Consider the following 21,779-nt stretch of genomic DNA (forward strand, 5'->3'; position numbering starts at 1 on the left):
AATAGCATTTGAGTGCTTCCTGTGTGAATGAATATGCTAAGGTTTGGCAGTGATACTCCAAACATCTACAGTGTGTATTTGACAGTGTCACTCCAAAGCATTTAAAGAGAGCTTAAGAAATTAAATCATTTTAATATGGAAAACTTTTCAGGTGGTTTGGGCAAAGTAACTCTCGTATACCTGACATACTTGGTTTTAACCTTCTAGGGGGATTTCTATCTCAGGACAACAGAGATTGAACTATCAATGGGTCCTAACCTTTTATATTTCATGGTTTATAGATCACAGAATAGAACTTTTGTTTTGCAATTAATGGTAGAAGGAGAACCTCTTTTTGTGGGGAGGGGAGAGTAAGTGGAAGGGGAGGAGAAGTGATATAGAGAGGAAGAGGATAATATATTTTAGAATACAAACTAGATTAGTCCTCATTGAGAATAAAAAAGATCAATCTTGATGTTCATGTCTCAATTTGAGATCTTCATATTGCAAAAAAGTTGAGTTTTTAATATTTTAGACATGCCATCATTTAAAAAAAATTTACAACTTGTAATCAAGTTGATTTCTTTGTTGGCTTTGTAATATTGATATTATTTTGCTAAATCATAAGTGGTTAACTTTATTGCATTGGGGCTTGAAAATATGCTTTAGATTTTTAAATTGAATTCTTGGCATCATATATGAATTATATTGTAAAATAACTATTTTGAGAAAAAACTGATCAGATATCTCTTTTGTGTAAACGAGTGATACTAAAGGTATGTTTAAGTCTGCTTTTGAGGTTTGTTGAAACACATGACACCACTCCAAGTGAAAGATGACAGGCTTGGAGCTGGATGGAGCTGAGTGTGAATTGAAGTTTTGCCATTTCCAGACTGAGTGGCCATTTACAAGACTAATCCTTGCCTTGCTGGTTGTGAAGACTAAGAGATAAGTTGTGTAAAACATCTGCTGCCTTGTCTAGTTAAATGTTAACCAAATACTTGTTCCTCCTGAGCTCTTAGAATTGAGATGCGGATTCTTTGGGTGTGTGGCCCTGCATTTGTAGAAGGTTGTCCTATAGCTCTTTCTGTGTTTACACCTGTGTGTGATCTGGTCCTGGAGGTGGCTGGCAGGTGGGCACAGTGTTGTGCCTTGGAAAGTTATAACAAGCTGAAAGTTAGTCATTGTCGCCATTGAACTTTTCAGTGTAATGGATGGTTACCATTTGTTTATTTGTGTTGTTCTATTTTAAAAAGCACTTTTGGGCTTCCTGGTGGTGCAGTGGTTAAGAATCTGCCTGCCAATGCAGGGGACACCGGTTCGAGCCTTGGTCTGGGAAGATCCCACATGCCGCGGAGCAACTAAGCCCGTGCGCCACAGCTACTGAGCCTGCGAGCCACAACTACTGAGCCCGCATGCCACAACTAGAGAAAGCCTGCGTGCAGCAATGAAGACCCAACGCAGCCAAAAATAAATAAATAAAAGCACTTTTTATAGGGATAGAGTGCAAATTCCACTGTAAAAATGTTAATCTTTGAAAACCCAGAGCTAGGCCCCTGTTATCAGCCACTTGAGTGTTATCCAATCTGCTATAGGCTAACCAGATCCTGTTAGGTAATCCTGCCTCACTCCCTGCAAACCCTTTGCCAAGAGGGCGGGACACTTTAAACGGAAGCTCCCGCTGTGGCTGTCATTTCTTAAGGTCTTCCTTGGGTTGTTACGGAATGGAATGAGAAAACTTCCAGGTGGGTGGGTAGACTTATTAATACCTGTCCCCATTCACACTGCCTCCTTCCTTCCCCCATTTAGATCTTTCCTGTCCTTGAAGGCTCTGTCCAAGCCCCACATTTCTTAGGATGCTTCCCAGACAGCTCTCCATTCCACTGTTGTACTTCTGTCTGTAGTGGACGTATTAGCACAGGCACCACTGTCCTCACCTTCTTTATGTTAGTCTCAGATTATAGGTGACCTGAGGGCATCCACCAACCGTGCTTTTTGCTCCCTTTTCTTTGGTCCTTACCCGATATGGAGCTCCAGTAGATAACTCCTGATTTTGTTTCTTCCTCTTTGTCTGGTCCAATGCCTTATGTCTTGGAAGAATCCTCTGTAAAGTTTCCCATGTAGCAAACAATCTTCTCTCCTTTAATTAAAAAAGAAGACAGAAAGGAACTTAAAAAAATAATTTTTGGTATGTCCTTCCTTCAGTGTTTTTTCTTTGCACAGACGTACATGTATATGATAGATGTGTTAAACGATATGCTGTCCTTTTTATTGCATGGTTTGCCATTTTTAGATACACACACATAAGGTACATATTATCTCATATTAGTATGTATTTAACAAGTGATTTCTAATGATTGCATGTAATTCATATTCCAGCCTATAGGTATAATATAATTTTATATTTTATAATATAGTATAATTTAAAACTATTTACTTATTATTGAATTTTAAATAACACTGCAATGAACATTCTTCCTCTACAGTTTTTTTCTCTAGCAGTTAAACTGTTACAGTCAATTTAACATAGTAGTTTTAAAAAATAAATTCGTAGGATCTGTTCATTTTATTAGTATCTGAGTAATCACTGTGGTTCAGGATTATTATAGGTGTTGTGGGATACACTCAGATATAAGTACTAAAGTACTAAGGATAAAATAAAACATGTATACCAATAGAAAGTGATGTCCAGTATTTAAATAGACTATTTATTTAGATTGGCACTAAGGAACTTATGCAGACAACCTGTGTCCATCAGTGGATGATGGATATTAAAAATGTGATATATATACACAATAGAATAATATTCAGCCTTAAAAAAAGAAGGAAATTCTGTTATTTGCGAGAACATGGACAAACCTGGAGGGCATTATGCTAAGTGAAATAAACTAGATAGAGAAAAACACTGCATGGTATCATTGATATGTGGAATCATTAAAAAAAGAAAAGAAAAAAGGTTGAGCTTGTAGAATGAGACTAGAAAAGTGGTTGGTGGGGACGAGGGAAATAGAGTTTGGTAGAAGGGTATAAACTTTCAGTTATAAGATGAATAAAGTCTGAGGATCCAATGGCGATATAGTTGACAACACTGTATTGTATAATTGAAATTTGCTAAGAGAGCAGAACTTACATGTTCGCACCAAAAAAAAAGTAAATATGTGAGATGATAGGTGTGTTAATTAACTTGGGTGGGGGGGGGAATCCTTTCACAATGTATATGTACATCAAAACATGACCTTGTGTACTGTAACTATCTTACATAATTTTGTCAATTATACCTCAATAAAGCAGGAAAAGAAAAAGAACTTTAGGTAAGAAATGTATACAAATTAAAAACAAAAAACTGGAGGGTGTGTGGGTGTGTGTCCCAGGGTGAATGCAGACTTTGGCAAAAGAATCTCCCTGTATTACAATTGTATGGCATAACCTCACTGAAGGGGGCGAGGACAAAAAGGCATAACCCTAAGTAACTTTGGAAAATGGTGTTTTGACTAGACACTGTAAGGCTAAAGACAAAACAAACAGTACATCAACAATGTACTCTAGTTGGTAAGGTGGTTCCTCATGGGAGTACAGGTTAACAATTCTGAAACGTATTCAGGGGTCAAACAGATAAATAAATGGATAGTGGAAGGTGGAGCCAGATTTCCCACCGTTGGAGAGAGAATTTACAGATAAGCAAGGGCAGAAGGCTGCCGGGTACCATGCAGTACTGGATTAGAGTTGGAGACATCACTGTGAACTCAGTATGAACCTATGTTTAGCTTCATGTAGATAGGTGAGTGTGCATACGTGGGTCAGTATACATACATGTATTTTCTAGATCTGTTCACTGAGAGGGCTTGGAAACAATGACACCCCAGTAGCCACAGTATACCCAGGTCTTGGTTTCTAAATACCATTCTTCAATAAAAGTAATCAGAACTTCTTGGAGAAATGGATAATTATAGGTCTAGAGCATCTTGTATTACCAGAAAATAAGGAAATGCTCAAAAAACAAAGGCTGGGGCATGCCAAAGGACATAGGAGCCAACCTCAAAGAGCTCCTAATAGCCAAAGCTGGAACAACTTGAGCAACAAAATAAATAGAGCGGTACTGCATTGTAACCCAAAGATTAAAGTAAATATACATAAGCTATGTAGGGAAAAGAGGTGTCCTCATTATAGAAGAATTCCAAATGGCTTATTTAGATACTTACCCCTTCAGGAGCGGGGGCTTCATTTCCCCCAGCTCTTGAGTGTGGGCTGAATTTAGTGACTTGCTTTTAAGGAATAGATATCATAGAAAGAATGAAAAGGGAAATTTACAGTCGAGAAAACTCATAAACACTACCTTAACCAAATAATCAAGGTTGATATCACCAGTGGTCATGCTGAGAGCATGCACCCTTAATATGATGTGATGAGAAAGACAACTTACCTCCATGGTTCCCACTTCAGAACCCATCACCCCGGTCTAACTGTGAGAAAAAACATCAGACAAATCCGAATTGAGGGATATAATACACAGTACCTGCCCAGTATTCTTCAAAACCATCAAGGTTATGAAAAACAAGGGAAGACTGAGAAAGTGTGACAGACCAGAGGAGACTAGGGAGACAGGATGAGTAATTTGCGAAGTGGGATCCTGGATATGGATCCTGGAATGGAAAGAGGACATTAGTGGGAAAGCTGGTGAAACACAAATGAAGTCTGGAATTCAGTTAGTTTTTTAGAAAGGCACTAAAAACATTTCCCTCCAACATTTAATTAAGAAAATACTCAAACGCCAAAGAGAAGTTGAAAGAAATGTATAGTGAACGTACCCACTGCCTAGATTCTACAATTAGGATTTTGTGGTCTTTGCTTTATTACATACCTACCTATCGACCCACCTTATTCTTACAAGTATTTCAGAGTAAGCTGTAATGATCAGTACGTGTAACCCCCTCTTCCACAACAACAACAAAAACCCAAAACCTGTTTAAAATGTAATTTTTGCCAAGGTTGTGGTCTGTCGCCTACCAGGCACTCACAGTTAACATTATGTCTGTGGTTGTGCTCTGTGGAGAACAGAGGCGGATGAAAAGTTGGGAGGTTGTAGGTTACGGATGCACTTTCAGAGGTGATCACGGATGTGTGTGATTCGGGGACCATGCTTGACTGAAGTAGACCTGTGCTAGCGGGCACTGGGGTGTTGGGGGGCGGTCTGTGAGCATCCAGGAATAGCAGCTGGTTTCCTGCCACGTGTTTTCAATACCTCAAATGGTGTTAACCAATGTGGGAAGCTTTCAGGGGCTGGAAGGAATGGCACGTCTGGACTGGGACAGTTGTATAACGCCTGAGCATTTATGTGGGGAGAGCCCAAGGCCGCCCTCCCCATGCCATTCTCCCCTCCCCTCTGGTCCCTGGGAAAATAAATAGAGCGGGAAGAGAGAGGCTTTCGCTCTGGATGGGGGTAGGAGGACTATCAGCTCATCAATCAGGAGAGTGTGTAATTATGCGGAAAGGACAGAAATCACTCCCTGAAAACCACAGACTTGGGGATTTGCCCAGAAGAGAACCTTACAGCTGCTAACAGTAACCCTATTCAGCTTGGGTGCATAATGATTTTAAAACTAATCAGGAACCAAGGCCAGAGCTGGGGACAAACACAAATATCTTGTCGACAGAGCAAACGTCTAGATTTTGTCGGATAGGAAGTTGCTGAGGAAGGTCAGAGTGATGTAATGGTGTACGCCAAGCTTTCATCCTGAAACAGATGGGCCCCTGAGGTACCATCTGCAGTGCCCCGGGGCCGTTTGAAATCACTTCCTATAAATTAAATCGTCGTAAGTTAGTATCAAGAAATTAGTATGGAAGCCATACCTAAAGTGAAACTAGACAAAGGAAGGAAATTTCCACTGGAGTTACTTGCTTCCTCTTCCTTCCTTGCCCTACAATAGACCCAAGACTTATCATTTTGGTCAACTCTCTTGTTTAGTACTTGAATCTCATTGCCTCCCCCAAATAGCCGTCCAAAGTAAACTTCCCTTTCCCTTCTTAAGCACGGACAACTGTACTTATCCCTACCTAAGCCAGTGTCAGCTGGATATTTTTCATAAACTGTCTTGCTATTTTAGGTTTTCTGTTTTGGTTGAGGAGGAAGTAGTGTTTTGTTTCTGGTTCTTTCTTTCATCAAAGGAATATTTGTTCTGGGCAGGCAGGGGAAGGGACGCTTCTCAGTCTAGATCAGAGGAAGAAAATATATGGCATCATATGTAAGTGACTGATCACAAATCTTAATTGGTGATGTTTCTAATAAAACATTTAATAAAACACTTCAGAGCAGAAAGCAGGATCTGTTGCCCTTATCCTTTGATTTATTCAGCAGTTATTGCTACCCCTATGTGCCAGGCACTGAGAATGTGCAATGGACCATGTACCTCTGTCTCAGGGAGAGACACAGTCAGAAGAAATGGCAATGTGAAGTTTGTTGAGGTGTGTGTGGAATATTACAGGAGTCGGAGGAGTATGGGGAGACTTCTTGGAGGAGGTGATTTTTGAGCAGCATCTTAAGGGAGTAGCGAGGTGAGGTGGCGGTTGGGTGGAGGGGACACAAGCTGAGGTGTGGAAGGTAAACAGTGGGGAACAAAGTAGGTAAGTGTGAGGTAGGTGGAGCGCAGGAGGGTGTTTGTAGCCGAGGCCAGAGGAAAGGTTGATTGGGAATAGGAGTGAAGAGGAAAGGCCAGGGGAGGTGCATGTGGATACATTGGTGGGTAAAGAACAGGGGCAGGAAATTGGGGTGTTAGCATAGCAAGCCTGCTTTTTTGGGTTTCTGGGTGAAGTGGGAGGAAAGCTAGAGCAGGGTTGAGGAGAATGGTGATCAAAGTTTGAGATAGTTGTTTGGGGAATGGGAGGGGCTTTTTTAGGATACCGGGGGCCCTTTTGGGTAGAGATATTCAAGTGTAGTGGCGTGTCTCCATGCGAGGTGCCACTTCTCTTTGGGGACTTTTAGACCTAGGGCATAGGTGTGGAGAAGCTGAGTAGTGGTGTGGACTCCCATTGATGTGGCCAGAGAAGAGGGGTGCAGAGCATCGAGGGTGCTGGCGAGGGGGTTGGGTCAGAAGATCACCCTCAATGAAGAAAGAGGCACACCCAGGGACATTGGAGAACAAGTACCCTGGGGATGAGGGGGTGTGAGAGCTGGAGGGACAGAAGGTTGTGGTCACCAGCAAGAGCAATGAATTGTGCCCTCTGACTCTAAGTTGTGGCCCTGGGAATGGCGTGGACTCTAGTCCACTAGAGTCCAAGGATCAGAGGTTCAAGTGCAGTGATGGTGATAGTAACTGTGTCACGTCCTAATGCTGTGTGCTAGGCACTGCTCTCAGTGCTGTGAACTGTTAATTCAACAACTTCATGATGAAGTATTATTATTCCCATTAATAGGTGAGGCAACTAAGCCCAGAGAGGTTAAGGTGTGACTCATTGTCACACAGTTAATAATTGATGGATTCCGATCCAGGTTGTAAAAGTACCTCCTCCACCCCCCAACCCATCTGCTCTCATTCATTCCTTTGGGAGCTGACTGGTGGCTGAAGAGATGATTGTGAACTGAGCCCCTCCCCTTTTGCCTGGTGAACGAGGAGAAGTTACCAAAAATAGGTAGGTGACAGCTGAGAATTGGGGTGGAGGGTGGTATGACTGTGCGTGGTGAGCGCCTCAAAGGAGGATGAATTTTTTACATGGAATTGGAAGAGAAGCCCTCCACCAGCACCTCCCAGTAGAGAGAGGCCCTGTCCAAGGCGGGAAAGGGGGGATGGGGAGTGAGTGTTTAATGGATACAGAGTTTTAGTTTGGGAAGCTGAGAAAGTTCTGGAGATGGATGGTGGTGAAGGTTGCACAACAATGTGAATGTACTTAGTGCCACTGAAGTGTACACTTAAAAATGGCTAAAATGGTAAAGTTCATGTTGTGTTTATTTTACCACCATGAAAAATAAAAAGGTGCGGGGGGGGGAGAAAATGATTTATGATTTATTTATGATTTATGATTTTCCTGGTACAAAACGGGCACTTATTTCATATTTGAAAGTGTGCGGGGATTTTGCTAAATGCTTTATGTGTATTTTTCATTTAATCTTCACTTTCCGAGATAGGAAAGTGTACTGCTGTACTGATGATGAATCTCAGGTTTGAAGACATTAAACATCTCCCATCTGGAAAACGGCAGAGGCTGGGCACTGCTAGATCCCCTGACTCTAAAACCCTTGCCAGTAATCCCTAGGGAATTTAACAATGGAAAGAAGGTTCCAGAGACTGGGTGGAGAGGGAGAGGGAAGGGGTTGTAGGTAGAGGGAGGACTGGAATAGGGAAAATGCTGGATGAGGAAAGGAGGGTGGGGAATGGGAGAGAGGACCATGGGGATGAGAGGTCGGATGCAGGGATGCAAGGACTTGCATGTCCAGATCAGGCATGAGCTGTGATGGAACTGATGGGAAGTCCAGGTAACCCTGACCTGGTCTCAGGAGGGGGTTGGGGGCTACAGAGAAGCATAAGGGCCCAGTGTCGGGGGAGGTACCTGCCATCTATAGACAGTCTTGTAGGCAGCAGGCTCTTCCCAGATTGGGACCTGCGGTGGGAGGAGCTGGAGATATGGACAGTACAGAGTTGGGGCTCAGCCCGTACCCCCGTTCTCATCCCCTACCTCCCTCCATTCCTTCCTCCCTCCCTCCCTCCCTCCCTCCCTCCCTCCCTTCCTTCCTTCCTTCCTTCCTTCCTTCCTTCCTTCCTTCCTTCCTTCCTTCCTTCCTATTGCCTGTTGAGTCTAAGTCTGCAACCTGATGTTGAATTTCAGTGCATGAATTCGGGGAGGAGGAGGCTGCGGGGGTGAGGAAGATTGGCTGTGTTTCTGATGCTGACAGAGCAAATACCAAGGGTGAGGTCAAATCATGGCCAACTACCTGGCTGACCAGCAAACTGCAAAGACTGTGCTGCAGATTTTTTTTCTTCTTAACAGAATAGGGTGAAACATATATATTAAGAAATAGATTTTACCTGGCTCCTCAGGAAGTGTTTGAGGTTGTAAGCTAAACACCTAAGGCGCATCCTGTCTTCAGTGGTGGCCGGTGGCATTTGTGACCTTCACCCCGACCCTGCCCCGGGTGGAGATGCGGGGCCTGACTCAGATATTTGGATTTAGCCAGGTGTTTGCGAAGTGATCTAAGCTGTTTATAAGGGAAGTGCTCTCCTGAGAGTTCCTGTTATCGTTTTACTTCACGTGTTTACTTTGGATTCAGCAGAATTCATTTATTCTCCTGCTGGTGGTTTTAGATTCTGTGCTGAAAGACAGGCTGCTTTCTGTGCATGGTGACCGTGGCAAGCATGGCCTGTGATTATATAATAATTTTGAATAAGTAAAGAGATGTTCTCATGGCAGGTCTTGTAAGGGCAGCCTGGAAGCTGACATCATGAGGGATTAAGTTGCCCTGCAGTGAAAATTTGCAGCTGTCAGAGGTGCAGCAGCACATCAGCTATAACCTCCAGGTGTAAATAGACCTTCATCAGCATCATTGAAAAGTCCTGGGAGGACCCAAAGCACAGTGGGATGCTGTCCATCAAAAGTCATTTGGAGAATCCTGTTCCTGGCAGTGATATGTTTTATCCCCAGTAGTTGGCTGGATCTATAGCACTTTACAACAATTCTTTTCAAGGAAAGGTAGAGTTTATATGCTTGCTGGTACCAAATTCTGATGAATTATTTTACTTTTCTGCCCTTTTTCTCTTGCTAAGAAACATTTGGGGGCTAGGTAAAATAAGGCAAATGGGAATTTATTTTAACATGAAAGTAGGACTAAGATAATGATAACTAAGGTGATCCTTAGTTTTGAGAAATAATGATGACTGACATGATGCGCAGTTATCTTCTGGGCCAGGTGCCATCCGGATATTACCTAATCGGCTTCTTGAGAACATGATCTTGTCTTTTGTTCACAGACGTATCCCCCAGCCCAGAACAGTGTCTGGCACAGAGTAGGCACTGCAATGAATGAACTCAATGCAGATAAGGATTCTGCATCACAGGGTAGTTAAGTTGCCTGCCCAAGGCCACACCATTAATAACTGGGATTCCTTGACAATAGGTAGATGAAGAAAGTGAAAGGCACAGAGAATAATGATTGGTCTTCAGAACTCTTTCACTGAAAATATTATTTACTATGGTTTTAGAGGTGTCTTGAGTTTTCCAAAAGAAAATTTCTCTATCTATTAAAATATACTAATTTTTATAATTAATTTTATTAAAAATAAATGACATAATTTTATAATTATAATATTATGAGAATTAAATGAGAAAGAAGTTAGAACAGTGCCTGTACTTTGTAAAGCGCCATATGTGTGAAAATTTGCCTTGGGTGTCATTTATCTTTTAAAGGATGTTTGATCATTTACTTGGTTTTAATTTTGAAGTAAAGATAAAATTTTTCTTTAACTATGGAGACTGTCTTTAAGAGTACACCTGAATGAGAAAATATAATTCAGAGATATAATAGGAAAGCCAAGAGTGAGGTCTGATTTTAGTAATGAGAATATTGTTACCATCTAAATACTACATGAGGGGCTTCCCTGGTAGCACAGTGGTTAAGAATCCGCCTGCCAATGCAGGGGACACGGGTTCTAGCCCTGGTCAGGGAAGATCCCACATGCCGCAGAGCAACTAAGTCCGTGCGCCACAACTACTGAAGCCCATGCACCTAGAGCCCATGCTCTGCAACAAGAGAAGCCACCACAGTGAGAAGCCCGCGCACCACAATGAAGAGTAGCCCCCTCTCGCCGCAACTAGAGAAAGACTGAGTGCAGCAACAAAGACCCAATGCAGCCAAAAATAAATAAATAAAATAAATAAATTAAAAAAAAATACTACATGAATATACAATATTTTCTTAGCCAAACAACTAGAATACAGCATTTTAGTAGGAATTGTCCTTAGAGCACCAAGAAGTGTATTATAAGAAAGTGTTACTCTTTAGCGCAATAGCCTAAACATTTTTTTTTTTTTTTTTTGGCTGCATTGGGTCTTTGTTGCTGCATGCGGGCTTTCTCTAGCTGCGGCGAGCAGGGGCTACTTTTTGTTATGGTGCGCGGGCTTCTCATTGTGGTGGCTTCTCTTGTTGCGGAGCATGGGCTCTAGGCTCACGGGCTTCAGTAGTTGTAGCACGCGGGCTTGGTAGTTGTGGCTCGCGGGCTCTAGAGCACAGGCCACAGTAGTTGTGGTGCACTGGCTTAGTTGCTCCGCGGCATGTGGGATCTTCCTGGACCAGGGCTTGAACCCGTGTCCCCTGCATTGGCAGGCGGATTCTTAACCACTGCACCAGCAGGGAAGCCCAGCCTAAACATTTTTGACATAGCAATTCTATCAGTAAAATACTTTTTGCTCATACCTGCAACATTTGTATATTTATGAATTATAATATTATTAAATTCACAAAAATAGAAATAAAAGAATGAGACAAGTAAACATGATTAGACATTCTAATACCTTTTTTCTATATCCAAGAGATCACCTTGCACCCTCTACTTTTGGTCTGGTTTAGAAAGACTGAAAGTCATCTAGAAGAGAAAGCACATAGCTTTTTTTTTTGTTTAATTTTTATTTATTTATTTATTTATTATTTTTGGCTGTGTTGCGTCTTCGTTTCTGTGCGAGGGCTTTCTCTAGTTGCGGCAAGTGGGGCCCACTCTTCATCGCGGTGCGCGGGCCTCTCACTGTCGCGGCCTCTCTTGTTGCGAAGCACAGGCTCCAGACGCGCAGGCTCAGTAGTTGTGGCTCACGGGTCTAGTTGCTCCGCGGCATGTGGGATCTTCCCAGACCAGGGCTCGAACCTGTGTCCCCTGCATCAGCAGGCAGATTCTCAACCACTGCGCCACCAGGGAAGCCCCACATAGCATTTTTTGAAAGAGGGCTTGCTAGATTTTTGGAGTGGTAGGTGGATGAGATATTGACAGAGAGGTATACTGTCAGGCAGATTGCGTGTAGGATGTTTTGGGGGGTAAACCAGAAAGCTATCCCTGGCCATCTGCTAGAAAATGTTGGTGAGGTGGTCACAAACCAAACTCCTAAGGATTAAAGTACCCCCATTGGATTGGTCACATCACTTCCCCGTAATGGATTATGCTGGGCATGCTGGACTAGAGGAAAAAATATAGTTCATACACACGGTTTGCAAAATTGCTTTTAAATTTGAAAGGTATTTCAGCCCTTTGAAGGGAATAGACTTGAATGGAGTGGTAAGGAAGGCAAGTTAATCATTTAGAAGTGAGAAAGTGGAAATAATGTTACTGAACACAAGTTCCTGTGCCCGAGGCGCAGTGAGGCCAAACAAACCAAAACATCAGAGTTTGGAGCAGAGAAGGGTTTACCGTAGGGCTGAGCAAGGAGCACAGATGGCTCACACTCAAAACCCCCGAACTCCTAGATGGTTTTTGAGGAAAAGTTTTTATAGGCAAAATTTGGGGTGAGGGTTGCACTGTTGTTTCTTGACTCCTCCGCCTTTTTTTCTGCATCCCCTCCCTTCCCTGATTAGCAGCTGTTTAAATCTCCCCCTTGGAACTCAGGGAAGGTCAAGGAGGCTGAATGAAGCCTATTTCCTGCAAACAAGAAACTGGGGACGTGGAAAGGATTTGTACCAGGGAGGGCCCCGCAGGGTCCTGCTCCATTTCAGTAAGATGAAGTCATTGGATTTGACCTTGGCAGGAGGGATGGGTGGATAGAGAGGTAGTGAGGAAGTGACTGATAACCACGCAGCCCCCAGGAGAGACCTGTGTGGAGGCTGCCTTAGTCTTTGGAAGGGCAGGAGCAGAGCATAGAGTGGGGCCCTTTTTGTCGTTATTGTGGAATATTTCAGGTAAATTAGTCTTAGTTTCCTCACACATTAACACTTTCTAAGATTGTCAAATACTTTACCTGTTTCTGGACTTAAAAGATCGTGTGAAGGGAGAGTATCAAGTTAACAAACTGTTGCTTGCTTACCTGGGGGAGGGTGCTGTAGTATGGCTCCAAGGTAGAGCTCATCAGCCTGGCACCTCAGACCAACAGGTGGTGATGAATATGAATTTAATAGGATGGTGGTTGGGGTGGACTGGTCATCTGTGATTTTCTGTTGATCTCTGGGACTGGGTTTAACTACTGGGATAAACTGGGAATTTCACACAGATTTAGAATTCAAAATTACTGCTTTTTTGTTTTTGTTTTTGTTTTGAATAAATTTTTGAGTTTTATTGAAATCTTACATGAACAAGAAATTGGAAGTACAATCACATCAAAGAACAAATTGTCACGGCTTTGACGTTTAAGCCAAACAAATTTTGTAGGGCAGATTTCAAAAAGGTGTGAAGTTGTAACAATTTAAAAACACAGTTGACCTACTTCTAGGAATGCAAAACATACAATCATAGGTTATTTTCAATACAAGAAAACTTAAATTTGTTTGCTTTAATTTCTTAAAACTACTAAGACAAAGCACTAGCTTGTATTTTTATTTACAGCATACTCCGTACTGCTAGGTAATCTATCCCAAATCTAAAAAATGAAGCTGTCCAAAACCAAAGGTTCTGCAAAATCATGATTTAACAGTGTGCTCAGCTTGTTTTGAAGCTAAAATGAAGCCTGAAAGGATAAAAGCATTGTAACTCCCAGAATAAGGGTACTCTGCAAGCCCAATAATGTCCAAGAGCATTTATGAAAAGAGGAAAAAATAAAAAGACTTGAGTATATACACAACAGTGATTTCTTCAGCCCAATACAAATGGCAGCAAATTGCTACTTAAAGATGAAACAGATAAGCCAATTTTTTTTTTGAAGGATGTAGATCTAGAGCCAATCGTATCTTGCCAGTATCATTTTCAAGCCCTCACTTGTCTATTTCCACTGTTGCCCATAAGTATCCTGATAAAATTCCTGGTTGTCATTATTGTAACCATAGTTACCAGAATAGTCACCACCTTGCTGAAGCGGCTGTTGAGCGATGGGCTGGGAACCCCAGTTCTGTTGGTTGTTGGTCTGACGGCGCTTGGAATCAGGTTGGTTGTACCCATCTGCCTTTCTCTTGCCTCCTACATTGCCCCCACTGTTGCCCCGAGATCCACGGGAACCACGGCCTCTCTGCTGTTGTACAGGACCCCCTCTGCCACCCCTAGAATCTCTTGGTGGTCCCAAAGGTGTCCCCCTTTGTGAATAGCCAGCTCTACCTCTTGGAGGTGGTGCTCCCCGCCCCCTTGGTGGTGGTGGAGCACCTCACCCTCCCCTTCCTCCTCCTCTTCCTCTTACTGCATAGCCATCATCATAGCCGTAGTAGGGATCTTCATAGCCTCCACGATAGTCGTGATAATCATAACCATAGCAATCATCATAGTAATCTTCATAGCCATAGTAATCTGGAGGGTAGCCATATCCACCTCTCCCCCCACCACGACCCCGACCTCTAATTGGAGGTGGCATACGAGGAGGAGGGTGATAGTAATAATCTTCATACGCAGTGCTTCTGGAGGCCTGTCTAGCAGCTTGGCGCTCTTTCCTTTTCTTGTCTGGTGGCTTGGCTAAGACTATTTCAATTTCTTCCCCTTCTATTTCTTTGCCATTCATTTCATCCATGGCCTTAAAAGCTGCTCCTCTGTCTTCAAAATGAACAAATGCATAATCTTTCAACTTCTTCACTCTTTCAAGTTTTCCGAATTCAGAAAATGACTTTTCCAGTATTTCTTCTGTCACTGTAGTAGCCAAGTTTCTCACAAATAAAACTTTCACCTTAGCCATGACTTCTGGATCTGGTTCTTCCACAGGGTCAGCCCATTCAACTGTAACTGCATTTCTCCATACTTTTACTTTTCCACTCATCAGCCGGCGTCTGGCTTGTGCTGCTGACTTGTGATCCTCATACTCAAGGAAGCAGAACCCCCGATTCTTCTTTTTGTCATCCGGTTGATGATAGAGAATAACGTCCACCAAACCCTCTGTGACTTTACTGAATTCTTCCAGAATGTTTTCTTTAGTCTTATTCTTCGGAATTGATCCAACAAAAAGCCTGTTGTTTGCCACAGAAATGCACACTCCAAGGTGTTTACCAGGGCGAATTTCATAGCTGTCGCACAGTTTAACAGCTTCCTGTGCAGCTTCCTTTTCACAGAAGGTGATAAATGCATACCCTCTGTTCTGACCAGACAGTGGATCCATCATAAGACCTAGATCCCAAATGGGACCAGCCTTTTCAAAAAGGGGCACCAACTCATCCTCATATAAATCTCTTGGTATTTTACCTACAAAGACTTATGTTCCAATTCCAGGTTGCATGCCAGAGTACACACTGTCTGGTGGAGGACCACCATACTTCCTCTGTCCTGTGGTTACATCCAGGGTATAACCAGTCCTCTCAAGCAAGGCCTTGATCTTTGCTTCATCGGGTCCCTTTGTAGACTCTTGCACCTTGCTCCCCTGTTTCTCCCTTTGCCTGTAGGTCTTCATAACTCCACATAAAAATGCACTTTTGTTCTGAACATGTGATAAGTCACTTTCCTTGAACTGCTGTAGTACAGACAGAGCTCCTTCTTCATTAAATTCCCTGAGAGCATCAATGGCTCTTTCATCAAGATCGACATAAGCTACCAATCCGGGGCAGAGCTGGGGCCGGCGGCCGGGTCCGTGAGAATCAGCGCGAGGCGCTTTGAAAACGACTAGAAATGGCGCGCGCGCCACCCCCTCCCCCCCCCCCCAAATTACTGTTTTTTGAAGAACTAAAAGCAGACTGGAGAAGTACCTGATGGGTTGCCCAAAGCTTCATTTTCATTTGAGAATGTGCAAAACTGTGTACTTAGTACTGAATGGAAAGTGGAATTGGATAGCCTTTCAACAGTGATGCAATTTATTGATTACCCACAAGTAAAATACTTGAGTGCTATTCGAGTATTTTCAGCGGAAGCATTTCACAAGAGAGAGAAAAAGGCCTCTTCTGGAAATAGGTGGGCCAGATGTTAAAGAACCAGAGGAAAAAGCAAATATGGGCCCTTGGTGGGTACCTTCCATTCATTCCCTTAGGAACTTCCTTGAAAGATGGGATAGATAGAGGGACCTAGTCTTTGGCAGCATTCAGCTCTGGAGAAGTTTTCTTAAATGGTAGTTATAATATCATTCAGAAAACACGGTAAATATTCCTGTCCTTAATTTTATATAAAAAAAGGCTTAGTCACTCGCATAAATTATTGGTTGATGTGTTTGTGGCTTAGATGGAGAATTTGAGAAACTGTGATAATAGGCAAATACTTAGAAACGACAGAAATAGATTCAGAAACTGATAAAATAAGGATTTTGGGTTGCTGGGAGCCACTGAGAAAAGTGACCTCACTCAAAGAGGGAATCAAGGAAGAGTTAGGCTGATTCCAGAAACATGACTCATTAGGGGAATGCAGCCGTGCCCTTCCCTGCTCTTTCAATGAACAAGCGTGGGAGCATCCGGTGGTGGGCCTGGCCTAAGGGCAGGCATGCCCATAAACCCTGTGAGTCTTCCTCTCCGTCCTTTGTACAGTAAAGGAAGATGCAGTACTAGCACGTGGCTCTGGTGTACAGATTGTAATCCACCAAATCCTATTTCAAGAGTGTGGGAAGGGAATAACATTCAGAAATAAGTGTTTAGAGAAATGAATGAAAAGCTTTAGATTTTTTTCTCTGAGTGACCTTTGGGTCACAATTTCCTCACCTAAAAGTAAAAGAAAGGTTTATTGGAATAATCTCCTAAAGCCCCTTCTGATTCTCAATGAGTGTGTCCGTTTTGAAGAGATGAGCCTGGGAGATGACATTTATTTAACACTACCTGCTGTGTACATTCCAGGTGCTTTATGTACAAGTTCCTTTAATCCTCATTATTTCGTTCACTCTATAAATTATACCCACAAGGTAGGGATATCGCCATTCCCGTTTTATAAATGAGTGTGAGTAATATGGATAAGTTCACTCAGCTACCTCTAATCACTGGCTGAGCTGGAATACAGCGAGAAATGGTCATAATAATAGTAACAGCGATTCGTTGTCAGTTTTGAATGAAATGGAAAAAAGTCAGTGTTTTGGGTTTTAGAGTTGTTCTATTGTCTCACAGGTTACTAGAAGTAAAATAAACTTTTTAAAGAGAGTAAGATCTCAAAGTCTATCCCTTAAACAGGAAAACTCATTCTTTATATTGTTGGGATTTGAGGGAGGGGCGCTAAATGACACCCCACTTTTTCCTGTCACTCTGAGTTCTGAACGAGCTCTCATAGAGACAGGAGAAAGACAACATCAGGAATTCAAATTGTACCTTTTTTTTTTTTTTTTTTTTTACTGATGGAACTAATATTGGAGAATGTGTCTTAAATGTATGTCAACAGTAGGCTTCCTAACCTGAGCCCCACAGTAGTCAGGCTTGTCTGGCTGTTCACGTAGTACTGGACCATCAGGGTTTCCCCACGCGGAGGCCTGTCCCCATAGAGCCAGGATGTTTAAGAAGACTTAGATATGTGCCTCCAGAGAGTAGCTTGGCATCCAGGAAGAAGAAGATGGGAGGGGCTGCGTCCTCATCCCCAGTTTCTGTTCCCAGACTTCAAGGATGAGATATTTCACTAGGCCTTCTAAGAAGAGGTGAGTGTAGGGCCAGGATGGTAAGCTAGAAAGAAGCCTGCTCTCCACCTAAAAGGAGCCAGGAACCAGGCACACACCCCCCTTCCCTGAGCCCCACCCCCCAGTAATGAACGCCACCGTTCTGTTTCCCAAGGCCAACAACATTCTGGATAAGTTTTTTTCTACTTGAGATACTGGCTTTTGTGAAAGTGAAATTGGATTTAAAAACAAAACCAAACCCCCCAGACCATATTGTTGCTGAGGCCAGTGCTGCTGCTGTTTCCATTTTAGTAGATGTCAAAGTAAAACATTCTGGCTTACATTATTCACTCGATGTTCTAAGAAAGTCACTGTAACTGATGGTGCTAATAGTAATGTCTTTCAGAAGCTGAATTCAAACACGTGCCTTTGGAACTTTAAAACACCTTGGTACTTCTCGGCTTTTTTTTTTTTTTTTTTTTTTTGGAGATGGTGAATAGCTCGAAAACTTCAGGTAAACAAAAACTGTCCCTTTCCATATGGCTGTTGAAGCCCCTGCCGTGCCAGAGACCCAGTGTTAAAGTTGCTCTCTCCCCTCCCATGCTATTTTTTCCTAAGAGGAATGGAAGATGTTCAGACTGAAAATTATTGTGGGCAAAACTGGCTTGTCATTTTCTAAAGTAACATTTTTATTCAACAAGTAAAATAAATTTGCCCAACTAAATTATTCATAGGAATTACAAAACTTGTCATTTAGAGTGGATGTTGGGATATTCAGGTCATTTAGAAGGCTGTGGTTAAAAATAAAATGACCTAAATATATAGCTCTACTTTTTTTTTTTTTTAAGGGAAGTTTAAGCTTTTAATTTTTTTTGACATTGGTCCTAATTCTGTTTCTGTTGGGAATGTAACTAGCTACTCGTTCAGTGTTCTAAATAAAGACAATTCCTTCTTCTCTTCTTGTTGGTTGTTTCTCATAGTATAATATATGGCTGTTTTTTAGTCAAGTTGTGTAAGTTCTGGATCCTTTTTGATGCATGACGATGTACATGTGAGTGACGGAGAAACTGGAGAAATGGCAAGCAAATGACTCCTCCAAGGAAAATTGAAGAGAGTTTGTTAACTGTTCTGATCACTCCTTTTGCACTTGAAAAGAAGGAGCATTTGCAATGTGAACTTGTCCCAATCTGCTTTGGGGCAGTAACTGGAGCATAAAATGTTGAAAATCAATTATGTATTTAGGGAGGTAAAACAGGCTGACATATTGAAGGCATATTATGTTCTGTTTGGTGGACAAAAGCAGGGCAGTGACGTCATATTCCTGCAGTAAAATTGTGTCCCAAGGGGGTGAGACACAGAGGATAACACATCTTTATGTATCCAGACTTCACAGAATATGAGAGTATTTATGCTGTATTTGCCATTTGTCCTGGGAAAAAGTCCTGTCTTAAAACTGACTCTGCTTTTTTGGTGGTGAGCTGATAAGTATAGAATTTGCTTTTTAAAAAATGCATTCTTGGCCCTGATTTATAGTGGTGTGGTCAATTTGCGAAGCATTGTACATTCCTATGCCAATTAGGAGAGGGTAGAAAGAGTTTTAGATTTCTTCTGTAACCCACTGTGCCTTAGAGTGCTGACTGCTACGTAGCTGTTTGTAGATTTGCAAGATGTTTGCATGGGTGTCATCTTATGTTCACTTGATCAAGGAAAGGTCCCTGAGGACTGGGTTGTGTTGAATCTGAGGCCGTATGTGTTGGTAAATAGTTGTATTAGTCGGCTAAGGCTGCCGTAAGAAAGTCCCACAAACTAGGTGGCTTAAACAACAGAAATTTATTGTCTCAAGAGTTCTGGAGGTTGGAAGTCCAAGATCAAGGTGTTGGCTCGGTGCATGTGACCACCTAGAGGGGTGGTATAGGGAGGGTGAGAGGGAGACGCAAGAGGGAGGAGATATGGGGATATATGTGTATGTATAGCTGATTCACTTTGTTATAAAGCAGAAACTAACACACCATTGTAAAGCAATGATACTCCAATAAAGATGTTTAAAAAAAAAAAAAAAAAGATCAAGGTGTTGGCAGGGTTGGTTCCTTCTGAAACCTGAGAGGGAAGGATGTGTATTAGGCTCCCCTCCTTGGCTTATAACTGTCTTCACATCATCTTCTCTCTATACATCGTCTGTCTCTGTTTCCAAATTTCCCCTTTTTATAAGGACACTAGTCATATTGGATTAGGGCCCCCCTAAGGGTCTCCTTTAACTTGATTATTTCTGTATAAAGACCCTGTCTTCAAATACAGTCACATTCACTTAACTGGGAGTTAAATCTTCAACAAGAATTTCGGGGGGACACAACTCAGCGCATAACAGCAGCAGATCTGGGGTCATACTCTCTTTTTGTCTTCTAATTCAACAACTCTCCCAGCCCTGTTTAATACAGATTTGTTATTTGGCGTATATGCAGCTTGGACAGAAAAGGCCACGTTTTCTACTCACAAAAATACCAACTCCTCTGCTCACAGTTTCCTGCTATGCTGGCTAGTAAATTGAAGCCATTTCTTATATGGAGACAGTTTTGTTTGAGGCTGTTTTTTAGTGAGTTTTTAAAACAGTTATCTTCTCCGCCTTTGATCCCTGGAGTATAAAAATACTTGTCATTTGATGCACACATTGGCTTTAAAGAGATATAAAATGTGCACTTTGCCTATGATCTTTTCCGTTTTTGTCTTTCTGGAATACTTTTTTTGGTCTTAGCGGGGGAAAATGATCATCAGTGTTTGAGGGTTTATCTATAGGACATACAGTCACCTGGGTAGTTGGTCTCTTCTCAGGCAGCAGTGGAAATCATGGTACCAGGTAGTTCTCCCATCCCAAGTTTGGGTTGGTACTCAAGATGTAATATTTAAAAGATAAAATATATTCTATCACTTTGATTATCCAGTAATATTTAGAGGGATCTTTCCTGCCAAACAACATTGCTGCCAAAAAGGCATCAGTTTAGTTAAGAAATTTCGAAGTGCAGTGCAATTTCTTCTTAGAAGGAGCTAAGTGCAGTTTGTCTGACTCAAGATTGTAAACTCATGGGGGGTGGTCCTGTAAATGTTAGGAAATAAATATTTGCAGTGGTTCTGAGTTGGAAGACTGCAAATATATACTGGATATAATGTGTGTGTGTGTTTCTCAGGTTAAATGCAGTTTTCAGAGTTTTAAATTTGCTTATATTTTATGTACTTTTTTTAAAAAATGAAGGACCGATGCCACAGAAAGCAGCCACATATAGAAATTAAAAAATAAGACCCTGATTGAAATAGTTTGGGGCATTCTCTTGTGCTTGTTGATTTACAGCCTGGCAAGACTCTTGTTGAGCGTGAGAGTTTTGAATGCTATTGTAGAACAGGCATGGAGATTAAAACGTCTTGTCACTGTTACCCGGCATCCCACAGTTCAAAGGCAGCCAGTTATGTAGTACTTGGCAGGAAGCTGCCCATTTTGTATATTTTTGAGAGAAAAGAGAGAATGAGGTGTCTGTGTGGAGCATTTTATAATGAAGGAAGAACAGCCCGACTGCTGTAGACAGGTATTAAAAGGCTATCCCACTGGCCTCATAACTGTATCTGCTACAGATGCATCCCCATGAGGCCTCCAGATTGAGAAGAAAGCCCACGGTTGTACTGCACAGCTGTTAAAATAGTTAATACAGTTCTTCCTAAACCATTATGGGAAATGCAGTAGTTGGCTTTTGAGAACATGAACTTGTAGTGTATTGGGGGTCTTTGGGATCATTAACAACTTGATTCTAGCAAACAGCAGCAAAAGAAATTATGTTGGCTCTGTCATTCATTGTTTAAAAATTGTTTTATAGTATACATAACAAAAGTTACATTTGAACCATTTTTAAGTGTATAGTTCAGTGACATTAAGTACATTCCAACTGTTGCACAGTCATCACCCATCCGTCCCCGGTACTTTTTCATCTTCCCCAAGAGAAACTCTATACCCATAAGATACTAACTGCCCATCCTCCACTCCCTCCTGCCCCTCCAACCTCTATTCTACTTTCTGTCTCTGTGCCTTTGCCTCTTCTAAGTATCTCATGTGCATGAAATCATAATATTTGTCCTTTGTGAGTAGTGGGTCTCATAATGCTTAAGCTGTATCTGAACAGCTTTCACCATATGCCATTTTCTTTTTGATCATAAAATAATTTACTAGGTAACCTTGGACTATTAAAGCT

The 21,779-nt window shown here is 42.0% G+C and overlaps 2 protein-coding genes across 7 annotated transcripts in view; one reads left to right on the forward strand and one right to left on the reverse strand.

The window, feature by feature from the left end:
• Positions 1–21,779, forward strand: part of TANC1 (tetratricopeptide repeat, ankyrin repeat and coiled-coil containing 1) — a 235,033-nt gene that overhangs the window by 20,981 nt on the left and 192,273 nt on the right. The gene's annotated exons all lie outside the window — the stretch shown is intronic.
• LOC133097978 (heterogeneous nuclear ribonucleoprotein R-like) lies at positions 13,767–15,686 on the reverse strand. Its single transcript, XM_061200533.1, is given in 1 exon segment — positions 13,767–15,686. A coding segment is annotated over 1 exon segment (1,314 nt). The 5' UTR covers positions 15,166–15,686; the 3' UTR covers positions 13,767–13,851.

Source organism: Eubalaena glacialis, chromosome 1 (assembly GCF_028564815.1).
Source record: "Eubalaena glacialis isolate mEubGla1 chromosome 1, mEubGla1.1.hap2.+ XY, whole genome shotgun sequence".
NCBI classification, from domain to species: domain Eukaryota; kingdom Metazoa; phylum Chordata; class Mammalia; order Artiodactyla; family Balaenidae; genus Eubalaena; species Eubalaena glacialis.